A 13992-nucleotide genomic window follows, 5' to 3' on the forward strand; every position below is an offset into this window, starting at 1 on the left:
CTGCAGCACCCCCTGAGCGGGCCACTTGGTGGGGCCCGTGCGCCCTGGCGGGGCGGGCGTCAACATCGGTGCATGGTGGGTTGAGGTCTAGGCAGGGGGTCTGATGTGGTCTTTCACCTCGCACGCAGTGCTCTCCGCATTGGTGACTGGTGAGAGCCTGGAGAGGTTTCGAAGAGGGCTGGCGGCTGCAACCAGCAACCCAGACCCTCCCACTGGATCTATGGACCAGCTGCTACCCACAGGAGGTGACCGTGCCCGGGAAGTCCCGGACCTGGAAGGGTCAGATCTGGACCTTTACAAAGGTGAGTGTGAGGATCCCCCAAGTGTAGTCCACGACAGGCAATTGAAGAATAAGCAGATTCACGCTCTTCGGCCCCGCTGTGGGCTCGGGGATATTCATGAAAAGCTGATGGACTGATAGGGGCTAGGAGATCTTGGAATATAGGTCTTGCTGTCTTTCTTGTTTTTGGGTCTCACCTGCCTGGTTGTTATCCTTGTGGATACTTCAGAACAGATTGAAACAGGGAGATTATTCTCTGAGGTATCCATATCCAATGTCTATTAAGTACAAAATAGAGTTAGTAGATGTGGAGATGCCCAGACAAAGCAACTGTGCAGTGTTAGTGTCCTCTATCCACCTGTCTCCAAGTAGAGAAACAGAATGAAGAAGGCTTAGTCCGTACAGGAGACAGGCAGGAAGCTATAAATGGTGAGCCCTGGGGCCCTAGGGGGCTCTATTGAAATGTGGGGTGTCTATGAGAGCTACTCAAAGCCTGGAGACTTTCTTGAATCCCTGAGAAGACTCAAGGGGGAAGGGCCATGTCTATTCCTCCAATCAGCATAAGTCCCTGTGGCTCAGCAGAGGCATAGGGCAGTCTCCCAGGGCCTGCTGGAGTCCCTTGCAGAGAATCACTTGCAGTGATTCTCCCGGGTTGAGCAGGGACTAAGTCCTGTGGCCCCGGAATGACTATATTTGGTTGGAAAGATACCCACCTGTTCTAGTCCCGCCTCCTGCTCTGCTTCCCTTCTCCCTCCTAATTGGGAGCTTTGCTAGGATGCTTTCTCAGCTTTGTATAGACTGAGTTTGCTCCAAAGCTGAGCCTGCCCTCCCACACTTCATCCTCTCACAGTGGTCTTTGGGGGTCACCAGTGGCCTAGATTTTCCTGGCTAGGGCTGGGCTGGTTGTGACTCACTCTCCACCCACATGGCTGCTCCTCATACCTCTGCAGACCTGACTCACTGCTCCCTGTCACAGGAACCTGGCTGTCACCCTGCCAATCTCTCCCTCCCCTTTCTGATTGGTTTGGGCCCCTGCCTTGCTTTTCCTGCAGCCCTGTTCACTGGGTTCCTCTGACCACCTGCCTCAGCTTCTGAACTTTGAAAGGGACTGGGACTGGACAAGGTACCACAGTCCTAATCTCAGTCCTACGTGATCTTGGGCAAGTCACTGGCTTTTCAGATCTCAAGGTTTTCATCTTGAAAGTGGAAGGGCATGATATTTGTTAAAGCCACTTCCAGCTTGATGGTTCTGGGTCTCCAGTCTAATGTATTATGCTCAGCCTTCTGTCAGACACAGGCTGTAGCTATGGATAGTGGGCACCTTTTTCTTACTGGGCTGAAGTGAGAAAGAGGCTGGCATCAGATCCCAGGACTAAAAGGCTATCATCAGTTCCAGGAGCATGTCTGGATAAGGTTGTTTTTCCCCTGAGCCTCTAGAACTGGGAAAAAAGAAGAAAGTCATCATAAGTCCACTTCCTTCTGGGTAATTCCTTACTTTTCCTCTCTATCCCTTGTATATATTGTACCCTTCATCCCAGAGAGCTATGGACAGGACATTTGGGAATAAATGTAAATGAGTCTTTGAGAAAGTGGATAAACTGTAAAGTGCATAAAACGGGAAATATTTTGCTTGAAGTTAGAAAAGCAAAGCCCTTTACCAGGGATAGCCAGCTCCTATTTTGGAGTTGAATTTGTGATTCCCTGATACTAATGGGAATCCCAGAGGAGGCCACCTGAAGACATCGACACTCTTATTTTAGGAGCCCCCCACTCTTAAAACATCCAAGTACCTTCTACAAAATCAATTTTTATCTGTGATACTCTCTTCCTGCAAGTGGGTCACTGGTGCAGCATTGGGAAATGAGGCTGATTGAAGGCCAAAATAGAATGAAGTAGGTGTGGAGGCATCAGAGGTGGGGGTGGGAGGTGGGTAGTAGGCAAAAGTGAGGTTGGTAGCCTTACCCAGCAAGCTCCAGTTACTCGGGAAGTAGCATTCTTTGGAATGAGTTTCTTAAACCTTCCTCGGGATCCACCTTAGCTTCAAAGTTCCCGCTTACAGTTCTGCCCAGTTTTCCTTTAGCCCTTGGAGGTGCTGAGCCAAGGTGCCTTCCCAGGATTCTGACCTAATTCAAGTAGAGTCCAAGGGTCCATAGTCCTTCCAAATACCATGGTGGATTGATTTTCCCCTGAGGGATCAAAAGCTTAACACTGTGTCTTTCTGTTGCAGTTGAGTTCTCCTCTAAGCCCCAAGCTCTGGCCACACCAAGCAAAGAGGAGCATGGGAAAAGAAAGAAGAAAGGCAAGGGGTTAGGGAAGAAGAGAGACCCGTGTCTTCGGAAATACAAGGACTTCTGCATTCATGGAGAATGCAAATATCTGAAGGAGCTCCGGACTCCATCATGCAAGTAAGTGTTCCTTTGCAGGGTGGAATCTCACCAGCACACTCTGTCAGCTACATGACTGTTCTTCAACCTCTGGGTGGAAGTTGGGAGGAAGGGAAGTATTTTTAGTCAACGGAAGGCCCCACCACCACCAAAGAGGATGCAATTTCCTGTGGTGTGGGTTTGTGACGTTCTTTAATCCTCGGGGACATTTCCTGCTTACCCAGAAATGTGGCTGGGAGAGCTGACTCCTGGAAGTTAGCCCTTCATTCCTGCCTCATGTCCTACTGTGGATGGGAAAAGCTCATAGGAAACATAGCAGAGCAGGTTCCTGGCTACAAGAAGGTATAAGGTAGCTGGGTGTGGTGGTGCATTCCTGTAATCCCAGCACTTGGGAGGTTGAGGAAGGAGGACTGTAGAGGCCAACCTGGACTATATGGTTCAGGACCAGCCTGAACTAAAAGCACAAGACCCTGTCTCAAAAAAAAAAAGAAGAAGAAGGTGTAAGGTGCATTTGGTCACATGTTGTATAGATATGTGTATTCTTGGATATATGTGCATAGGAGTGAGCAGATGTGGGTTGATTTTAAGGCAGGCCAGGACTGTATAGAAAGGAATCATCATGGGGCAAAATGAAAGCCTTCCTCTTTTCTGTCTCACCCGATGAGGGCTAAGAGGTGGGGGACATGGAGGGTATTGGCCTTTGGCCATGCAAGTGGGAGAACACGTCCTTTGTGCAGGATTAGGAGGAAATGGAAGACTTTATGTCAGCTTCCTAGGCAGATTTTCATGGGCTAAAATCAAAACAGGCATCACCCCCAGTCAGGCAGCATCACTCCTTCCCTGGGTGGAGGTGTGGGTGGAGGGGCTATGAGTTCCTTAGCCTCTCATAGGCCAAACCCAACAAGTGGCTGCCTTGGCAACCCCTCAGGATGACAGCACTGCCATGCTGTCTGGCAGGCATAATGTCACCACTGTGCCTGAGGCCAACATCCCACATCAGGCTGCAAACATCCAATCTTCTCTGTGGACAGGCAGGGCCTGGGGACCTTATGACCTGAAGACTGGAAAGTCCAGGACACTGTTATGTGCAAACTACTTACTATCCTGCCCAGAAGGCTGACTGCCTAGCATCTCTTCTCAATATTTAATTTTAAGACAGAGTCCCACCAAGTTGTGATTTTGGATTTTTGATACTCCTGCCTCAGCCTCCTGAGAAGCTGAGATTACAAGTGAGTGTGACCATATTTGGCTCCATTTGGATTTAAAAGCTTTCTTGTCCTGTCTGATCACACATAGCAGAGTTACATTGTATTTGGCAGTTGGTAGACAGACCCATCTCCCTATAATCTCCATAGTCAATCCGTCCTTTCCTATAACATCTTCATCAGGAGCTTGGTATTGGAAGTTGTTTAAGAGTGGCATTGAAGCTGTGCATGGTGGCAGGTACTCCTGGCTTCCCTGGGGAAGGAGGAGGTTGAGTACATTCCAAACATCCCAGGGTGGAGATGAGATCATGTGTCTTGCCCAGAGCCAGCGCCCATCAGATCAGGCCTAGGTGGGAGGGTCACTTGATCCTAAGAGTTTGAGACTAGTTTGGGCACCATAACGAGACTCTGTCTCCAAAAAAAGGGGGGCATGAAATGTCCCCATATCATCTCTCCCAGTGTCTTGGGACAGGGCAGGAAATGTTTGTCTTAAATTTGTAAAGTGGCATCACTAGCACAGGGTGGAGAGAATGACTCTGAGGGCAGTCAAGATAGACTGAGGCCAGGAACCTGTCTGGGCCAAATTGGATGTGGGGTTTCTGCTCCCTTGTAAGGCTGCTCACCTGATGAGTGGGGCTCAGCTGACCACTGAAGCTCAGAACCTGATTAAGTGTCCCCAGGGTCACCTTTACAGAGGTTCTAGGGATAGTGATAGTGATCATAATGAGGCCATCTCTCCTTTATCCCAGAGTTTCAATGTTTACTTATAGAGTTCCGGCAGGATTTTATAGAGGACAGCTGTTGTCCTGGAGGACATTTAGCCTAAGAGCATAGCAGTCTGACTTGAAGACATTGTGTCAGCTTCCTAAGCAGATTTTCATGGGCTGGACCAGGATTCTTTGTCTGATCCAACGGCCTCCTATCTCCAGCTCTTTGTATTCAGGGAAGAAAGCAACAAGAAGACACAGAGCTCCTGGTTTAGGGCAATGGAAGATCTGTATACCTACACCTGGGATGCTTTGTGGCTCCTCCTTGCTCCAGACCCAGGAACTGCCAAGCAGGGTGTGTCCAGGCTGCAGTGGTGAGCTTGCAGCTATTAGTCGGCTTCCTAAACCAGCCCTCTGCAGCCACCATGAACAGGAAAACCTTCTGCATCACCAGCCAAATGTTTCCCACAAAGAATAGTTTCCTGGGGCTCCTAACTGGCTGCTGACCATGTAATTGGCTGCAAAGTTTCCTGTGGTCGGAGGAAACCTGAGGGCCTTTGGACTGGGGAGAACTCAGTGCTGGGAGAGAGACAGGCTTGGGGCTCCATTTGGCCACACTGCCCAGATGCCAAGAAGGAATGGCGAGCCCCAGTCTTTTGGTTCTACCTTACTCGGGTACCTCATTCCTTGGGATTTGGGCAGTACCCTCTGCAATCAGATTGTATAATAATCTGTGTGTGTGTGTGTGTGTGTGTGTGTAAAACCTGGTCTTTACAGCATATTTTCATCCATAAATATCTTCTTTGATCTTTTCATGATATTCTTATGAGTTGGGTATTTATTATTTCTGTGTTTTATGTGAGGAACTGAAAGTGTAGAAAAGTAATGTGACTTGTTCAAGATCACCTGGCTAGAAATAGTAGCATAACCAGCCTGGAACTGATATATTCTAAGTCTCCTCCATCACATGGTGCTCTTCCATCTCCTCAGTAGAGACAGAGAAATCGTGTGTGGAAGATGTTTCTGGACCTTAGAGCATTCTTGCTTCTGTTGTAATACAAGTTCTGAAATGGGTCATAGACATAGAGAGGAGGAACGTGTCCTAGTTTGATGGGTGCTGGCTCTGGGCAAGACACACGATCTCATCCCCACCCTGGGATGCTTGGAATGTGCTCAACCCCCTCCTTCCCTTGGGAAGCTGGAAGTTAGCTGCAAAGGGAGGGGGAGGTAGGTAATATTAGGATGTTTACATTATTATCCTTTTGACTCAGGGTGGAGGTGGAGGGATTATGTAACTGAATTTCGGGACTCTGAGACCAAGCTTTATTTCTATCGTCTGAGTAACTACCTGTGAGGTTTGAATGGTGGGCTCAAAATGCAAAACAGATTCAACTTTGGCTCATGTCTCCCAGAAGAGTATAGTCTCTGAAATCATTTAGACTGCTGGGTTGAATCCTAGCCTATACCACTCACCAATTTTATAACTTCAGGCAAGTTATTTAACAGAAGTTAAACCTCAGCTACTTCATGGTTTTTTTTTGTTGTTTTGTTTTGTTTTTGTACTGGAGATCAAACTCACTACCTTGCTCTTCTGAGCAGGCAAGGTACCACTGAGCTAAATCCCCAGCCAGGTACTTCATCTTTAAATTGAGAATAGTTGGCTGGGCAAGGTGCCACTTGCCTGGAATCCCAGCATTTAGGAGGCTGAGGCAATAGGGATCACTGTGACTTTGAGGGCAGGCTAAAATCTTGTCAAAAAGCAAAAAAGTAAATAAAATAAAATAAAATAAAATAAAATAAAATGAGGAGAGTAACTTCTGCTTCACAGAGATGGCTTTGAGATTTATGAAATCATGAGGCCCGGTGTTCAACACCAGCACTAAAACAAAAAATAAATGAGATTAAATAAAGTTGTTCTTGTAAAGGAGTTAATTTGGAGAACTTGGCTTATATAATAAGCCTTTAATGCTTGCTATTTATTATTAAAGTTAAGAATAAATAATAATAATGATGATGATGATGATGATGATTGTGATGATGATATAGTCAGAGAGCAGGATCAGAAAGCTTCAGGAACTTATCAGATAATATGTGTTTCTTTTGTGATACCTGCACTGTTCAGAGCAGAAAGCCATGAATTTGGAACCTGCTAAAAGTTATTTCTGATCTTTGCCCTGCTGCTTCTTAGTTGTGCAGCTTGGCAAATCACTTAACTTCTCTGACCCCTAATCCCTGCACACAAGTGACTTCCCAGGGATGCTCCTAGAAGCTTCATCCACATCTTAGCAGATTGAGGATCATCTTTTTACCACCTATACTAATAAGACAGATGCATGGAGAGGCTGCACAAAGAACTGTACTGTCCCATGTGACAGTGGGCCTGACCTACATTTATTCTTCTGTGAAGTGGTCTCTTAGAGCACCAAGGAAGAGATGGGGCAAGGAGATATGAGGGCAAAAAAGCAGGGGCAAGGAGGCAGAGACCCCTCTGCCACTGCCAGATGTGGACAGGTCTACTTCAAAGTAGCATCCTTGGTGCCCTGCAAGCAGGAAGAAGGAATTCCTTGCTGTGAGGCAGCAGGCCCATGGTTTCTTTCCCAGAGAAGGTGCCACTCAGAAGAGAGGCCACGAGGTTCTTAGTGCTTCTTCCTCCAGAGGCTAGTGGTCTGTACCCCCAGGCTGATGGTGTCTAGCCACTGTGGCTGGTGGATAGGTTTGTTAATGTAAGTGGCAGCCCGATGAGCTCAGGGTCAGACAATTCATTTCCATACTTCTGACCTGTTGTGTGACCTTGGGAAGCCACTGAGCCTTTCTGTAGAGTGGGACTCCCACCTACCTCAAAGGATCTCTGGGGCCGGGCGTGGTGGCACATACCTGTAATCCCAGCACTCAGGAGGCTGAGGCAGGAGGATCACTGTGAGTTCAAGACCAGCCTGGGCTACATAGTAGTGAGTTCCAGGTCAATCTCAACTACATAGTGAGACCCTGTCTCAAAAAAGAAAGGATCTCTGGGATGTTCAGATAAAGGAAGGCATGTGAATATGCTCCTTCAGCCATGCTTGGAGTCTTTCTAAGAGCTTCAAGGAAGTGCTTTGTGTTAGAAGAGGCAGTTGCCACATGATTTGTTTCATGAGTGACAAGAGCCAAGAGATTGTTTCTGACATTCTTTTATGTTGGCAAGGCAGCTGGGCAGAAAGATGTTATCTTGATTTGTTTGCTTTGTCCTGTGATGAAGGAGGCCGGATAGCCAGCTTCCAGAGGCCAGAGGCTATACTTAAGCTACCAGGTTGGGCCTTGCACCAAGGGGGAGCTGAGAGTTAAATGAAAGACATTTGAGAAAAAGGACTCCTGGCAAAGGAACAGGGCCTATTAATAGGCTGGGCAGTGGTAGGGAGGGACTGGATGCTGGAGGAACTGATGGGCAAGGCTGGGTTTATTTCTGGGTCAGAATGTTGAGGGGCCTTACTAGAGGGAGTGATACCAAATCCCTTCAAGTCAGTCTACCAGCCCTTGTGCCCAAGTCCTCTTACGTGGCTCAAACAGAACACCTTAATACACATGTGATAAATCAGCCACACACGGTCTATGTCTATACTGAGACCTTCGAGTCTTCCTTTGCCTTTTCTCCCACCTGGGGCTGGACTCCGGAGTCAGAGAGCTAGAAGGAATGGTGAAAGGGAGGGTGCTGAGTGAGGGAAGGAAGCTACGGAGCATTCAAATCAAAGGAGGTGACAAATAGGGTTTGGTTTACGGAGGTGGGCCATTGCGGGGTAGGTGGGAGAGAGAGGGGAGGAGAAAGGGCAATGCACTAACCCTGCTTCTCTATTCTGTCTTGAACTAGCTGCCACCCAGGTTACCATGGGGAGAGGTGCCATGGGTTGAGTCTCCCAGTAGAGAATCGCTTGTATACGTATGACCACACTACTGTCCTGGCTGTAGTGGCTGTGGTGCTGTCGTCTGTCTGTCTGCTCGTCATCGTGGGACTCCTCATGTTTAGGTGAGTGTTGGGATCCCCTGCTGGCTGTTTCTGCAAACCACTCCCCTTCCTCTTTCTCCCGGGTATTCCAAACTGAGTTCCGAAGAGGTCAGATGAACCCCATTCTCATGCCCCTATGTCTGGGGCTTGTTCCTAGTTGTAGCTTTTCCACAAACCTAGTTTCTCTGCGTGACACAAGGCCAATATCTAAAGCCCAGGATTACACTTGCCAGGCCCTACCACAGTGATGGTGAACCTTTCAGAGGCTGAGTGCCCAAACTGCAACCCGAAACCCAAAGTGCTGACACTGTAATCAAACCTGAATACTAAGTTTTTAGTTTAGAAAAAACAACTCCTACATTGACATCTTTTGTTTTAAAAGAAAAACAAATAACAATTACCACTACCCTAGCAGATTCTGCCCCTGGTGTCTGTGGAGCTACCTCTTTATACATTTTTCTCTCTCCTGGCTCTGTTCTTTGATGGCATTAGTGTGTGGTTTGGCAATGAAGGCATGATGTTGCTATTGGTATATCATTTCAATTCTGAAGCATCTGGACCTCAGGCCAGACCTCCAGTCTAGGTATGTTCTGGGTTGGGAAGAACTATTAAGCACTTCATTGTCTGTTTTTAAGCAGTGCTACTCAATCCACTATGAAACCTGGAACAAGTTGCCTGTACTTCTGAGAATCATAATCTGTCAGTGATTGTACATTCTGTCCCCCTGCCTCATAAGGATGTTGTGACAATCAAATCAATGATATGAAAGCTCTCTATGAAATGTAGCATGCTGCTGGGCATAGTGGCATACACCTAAAATCCCAGCACTTGAGAGGCTGAGGCAGGAGGATCACTAAGAGTTCAAGGCCAGCCTGGACTACATATCGAGACCCTTTCTCAAAAGAACAAAGCAAAACAAAAACAAACAAATATGGCCTGCTGTTAGAGACAGGCATCTCTTGGGGCAACTGGACTTTGATCAAAGAAGTCTGTCTGGCTGTCATTCCCTATGGATACAAGGCAGAGTTCTTTGGGTTTTTTGTTGTTTTGGTTTTTTTTGGTACTGAGGATTGAGCTCTGGACCTTGCGTATGTGAGGCAGGTGGCGGAACCACTGAGCCAAATCCCTGGCCCGGCGGAGTTCTTTGGAATAATCTACTCCAGGACCTATACTTTATCTTAGCAGGCAGGTCTTGCTCACAAAACTTCTCTTCCTCAGGTACCATAGGAGAGGAGGTTATGATGTGGAAAATGAAGAGAAAGTGAAGTTGGGCATGACTAATTCCCACTGAGAAAGACCTTTGCTCAAGGTAATGGTTCATCCTTTGTCCCCAGAATACAACAAGGGGCCAATGCATAGGTGAATTTTGGTTCTCTTTCAATGAATGCTAAATTCCGCTCTTACCTCTGGGCTGAGGGTCAGTGTCCAGTTGCAGAATTATTTTAAAAAACCTGCTGGAAAATCAGTTAAGGTGAAAGTTGTTAGAGAGCTACCTGAGAGGACAGCTTCTCCTGTTGTTAGCCCTTCGTTCTCCCTCCTTTCCTAGATGATCTTTCCACTTCTTAAGATTGGACTCAGAGGCACCTAAGACCTCTTTTAACTGGGCCCAGCTTTAAATGCTTTTCTCTTATGCTTTAGGAATCATCAGGGGATGGCTACCTCTGAGAAGGCACAAATTGCTTGCACTCTACTGAAGGAAAGGACTTCTCAACTAGCCATGAAGACTTCTTCATCTCCAGTTGCTATCTTGATTGGGCTTCTCTTAATTACTTTGCCAAAATACCAGAACCTTCAAGTGCCATATGGAATATGTCCAGTGGGATCTGGATTTGAAGAAAGTGAAAGTGGGGGATCTTTAGAACCTTCTGATTTTCCTCCACCAAACCTACTCTTTGTTGGTTTAAAAAATTTAAACACTTGTCTTCTGGATTAAAATATCATTTAAATTCCACATGCTCCAGTATCTCTGACTAAAAATACACAAGAGAGACAAAAAAGAAGAAGGAAAGATTTGTGGACTGGAAGAAAGCAGCAAAGATTGAGAGGCCATGTACTCTAAGAGCCGCCAAGGGATTTGTTACTTGGACCCTCCAGCGATGGCTTTGATGAGCAAACTGTGAAATACTGCAAGCCAGAGAACTCTGAATTTTGGGACTTCTACCCAGATGAAAAAAATAACAACTATTTTTTGTTGTTGTTTGTTTGTTTGTAAAATGCCTTTTAAATTATATATTTATTTTATTCTATGTATGTTAATTTATTTAGTTTTTAACAATCTAACAATAATATTTCAAGTGCCTAGACTGTTACTTTGGCAATATCCTGGCCCTCCTCACATCCCCACCATCTGGCTCAATGCCACACTTCCCTGTGGCCAATATGAGACGGCTCTGACCCATCTGTAGTAATTTATTGTCTGTTCACGTTTCTGAAGACCTCCCAGGATCAGAGTGTCCCGGGGGAGTTCTGATGGTTGGGATGTAAGAGTGGTCAGAGCCGCTCTATGAGTTGGACTGCAGTTTTGCCTAGGCAATTTTGTCTACCATTTGTGTTTTGAAAGCCAAAGGTGCTGATGTCACAGTGTAACAGATATCAGTGTTTCCCTGTGTCTTCTCCCTGCCAAATCTCAGAGGTTGGGCATCCATGCCTGCAGCTTTTCTGACACCCCCTCTCCCCTGCCCACCCACAGAGTGGGAACCCATTATCCCTTGTGTCAAGACATTTCTCACACTCCTGCCATTCTTCTGGTGCTACTCCATGAGAGGTCAGTGCAGCAGAGGACAGTCTGGAGAATGTGTTAGCAAAGAAAAATGCTGAGGAGGAACTGAAAATTGGAGTTAACTGTTCTTGATAATTGATTACCTCCCAATTACTACAGAGAAGGTTAGAGGTGGCAAAAGCTTGTGAGTAACACCACCCCATCACCACAACTACAAAGGAATGCTGTCATGGTCCCTTATGGAAGTTTTTGGTGCCATTTCTGAACTGTTACATCTTGTATTTCCAAACCTGGTTCATATTTATACTTTGCAACCCAAATAAAGATAACCCTTTCTCCATAGTCTGCTTGTTTTAACTGGGAGCTGGTTTACTATAAGTCTTTCCTAAGCCCTGTCTTGATGTCAGCCTATGTATCAGGTATGCTATCTCAGTGTTCCCAATAATTCTGTGATGAAGGTACTATATTTTTCAGAAGAGAAAATTGAGTTTTGAATAGATTATATAAGGTGTCTGAGGATACACAGTAACTCCAGTAATTTTTTTCTTAATACTTAACACCATACTATCTCTAAGATAAAGAATAAACCTTTGACATAGGAAGTTTGGCTGATTGTAACCATCAAAGATGTGTACTCATTCATTCGACAGGCCCTGGACTCAGTCTAGTCCTATGCTGTATACCTGTGAGCAGACATTGTTCCTCTTGTGCTCCTTTAGTCAGCCCATCAGCAAATCTTGTCAGTTGTACCTTTAGAACACATGCAATGCACTCCTTTTCCCTACTACTAGTGTCACCTAGTCCAGCGCAACATCCCTCATACCTGAACTCCTATGATGGCCTCCTATCTTCCTAGTTGCACCTTGTTTCCATAGTCTTTTTTCAACACAATAACCAGTGACCATTTAAAACATATTTCATATTATAAATAGCTCAATGATAGACTTACATGTATATAAAGGTCCTGGGTTTGATCTCTAGCATCACACACACAAAAATATAATTCAGTTCTTATCTGCTTAACAAGCCTTCCTCACCACAACAGCACAGTCCTCCCTCAGCCCACTCTTATTCTCCTTATAGTGCCTATAGTGCTTTACATTTCCCCGTAGCTCTAATCATCAGTAACATATTCCTATTTATTTTTTGTCCATCTGCTCCTGTTAGAATGTTAGCTACATGAGGATAGGTGTGTTCATTGCTCTATTCCCAGATTTTTTTTTTAATTTTTAGAGACAGGTTTTGCAATATAGTTCAGATTGCCCTTGAACTATGTATCCCAGGCTGGCCTTAGACTTGCGGCAATCCTACCTCAGTCTCCCAAGTGCTGAGATTACATGCATGTGTCACCACACCCAGCTCTAATTCCAGACTCTTAAATAATATAATTGAGTTGGGCATTCGATATTTGTCAAATGAATATAAGAAACAATTCAAATCCAACCCAGGTGTGGTGGTGCATACCCATAATCCCAGCACTTGGGAGGCCAAGGCAGGAAGGTTGCTGAGAGTTTGAGACCAACCTGAGCTACATAGTAGTGAGTTCAAGGCCAGTCTGAACTACATAGTGAGAGCCTGTTTAAAAAAAAATTAAAATCCTGTCCAGGTGGGCAAGTAGGCAAATGAAATTAGTTGGGATTATAGAGGGGCTTTTGTTGGGGAGAGTGGACTAGGTAACAGGATGAACGTGGAAATTGGGGCTTATAATATGGCCTGGGTGTCGGTGTACAGTAGAGAGAGCCATTTGGGAGGCCATTGAGCAAGTGCCTCTGGACTGCCTCCTCATCCTTAACCTCTTCTCTCAGAGAGGTATACCATTCTGAAGCTTCTCTAGGGGTCCAACAGACATCTTGTGTATCTTTTAAATATCCTTTTAAAACTTTGGGCCGGGCGTGGTGGCGCACGCCTGTAATCCCAGCACTTGGGAGGCTGAGGCAGGAGGATCAGTGCAAGTTCGAGACCAGCCTGGGCTACATAGTGAGTTCCAGATCAGTCTCAACTACATAATGAGACCCTGTCTCAAAACACCAAAAAACAAAAACAAAAAATCTTTGGGTGTCAGTAGCTACCAAAACTGAGCATATAAGTACACTATAACCCAACAATTCTACTCCTAGCCATACACACCAGAGAAATACCTTTTTTACCATGTAGGAGTGACCTTGGCATTACTTAAAAGAACTAAAACCTGGAAACTATCCAAGTAACCCCCATACTTGATTATGAAATGAATAAACTTTGGTATATATCAAGACAATGAAGTACTAAATAGTAATAATATGGATGAAATCTCAAAACATCACTGAGTGAAAGAAGCAAGACAAAAATGAGTCCCTCCTGTGTGAGTCCATTTATATAAAATTTAAAGGCATGCTGGTGATTTAGCTCAGTGGTGCTGTAGGCACATAATCCTTGCAAGTGAAAAGTCCTGAGTTTGATCCCTGTTCCCCAACCCCCAAATTTAAAGACAGGTAAAATTAATCTGTGGCGAAAGAAATCAGCAAGGAGATCCCTGTTGGGATTGGTGATGACCGGAAGTAGGCAGAGGCAGGACTTCTGGAATACTTGTAATTTTGCCATGCTGTGGCTGCCGCTTACACAGGAGGATTCACCTTGAGAAAATTCACCAGGTATGATTTGTGCATTTTTTGTATTATACAAGATTTTGAAAAACTTGGATAGAGACTCTTTACTATTGCATTTTTTTTTTTTTTTTTTTTT

At 45.5% G+C, this 13992-nt stretch overlaps 1 protein-coding gene across 1 annotated transcript in view; it reads left to right on the top strand.

Moving 5' to 3' along the window:
* Positions 1-11480, top strand: part of Hbegf (heparin binding EGF like growth factor) — an 11862-nt gene extending 382 nt beyond the window's left edge. The window contains exons 2-6 of the mRNA XM_010613818.1: positions 129-302; positions 2508-2685; positions 8418-8573; positions 9771-9861; positions 10191-11480. Of these exons, the coding sequence (XP_010612120.1) occupies positions 129-302; positions 2508-2685; positions 8418-8573; positions 9771-9843 (581 nt within the window). The 3' untranslated portion in view covers positions 9844-9861; positions 10191-11480. The remainder of the gene's footprint in view (positions 1-128; positions 303-2507; positions 2686-8417; positions 8574-9770; positions 9862-10190) is intronic.
* Positions 11481-13992: the final 2512 nt, after the last annotated feature.

Source organism: Fukomys damarensis, unplaced genomic scaffold (assembly GCF_012274545.1).
Source record: "Fukomys damarensis isolate Sample0158 unplaced genomic scaffold, DMR_v1.0_HiC HiC_scaffold_3, whole genome shotgun sequence".
Lineage (NCBI taxonomy): Eukaryota > Metazoa > Chordata > Mammalia > Rodentia > Bathyergidae > Fukomys > Fukomys damarensis.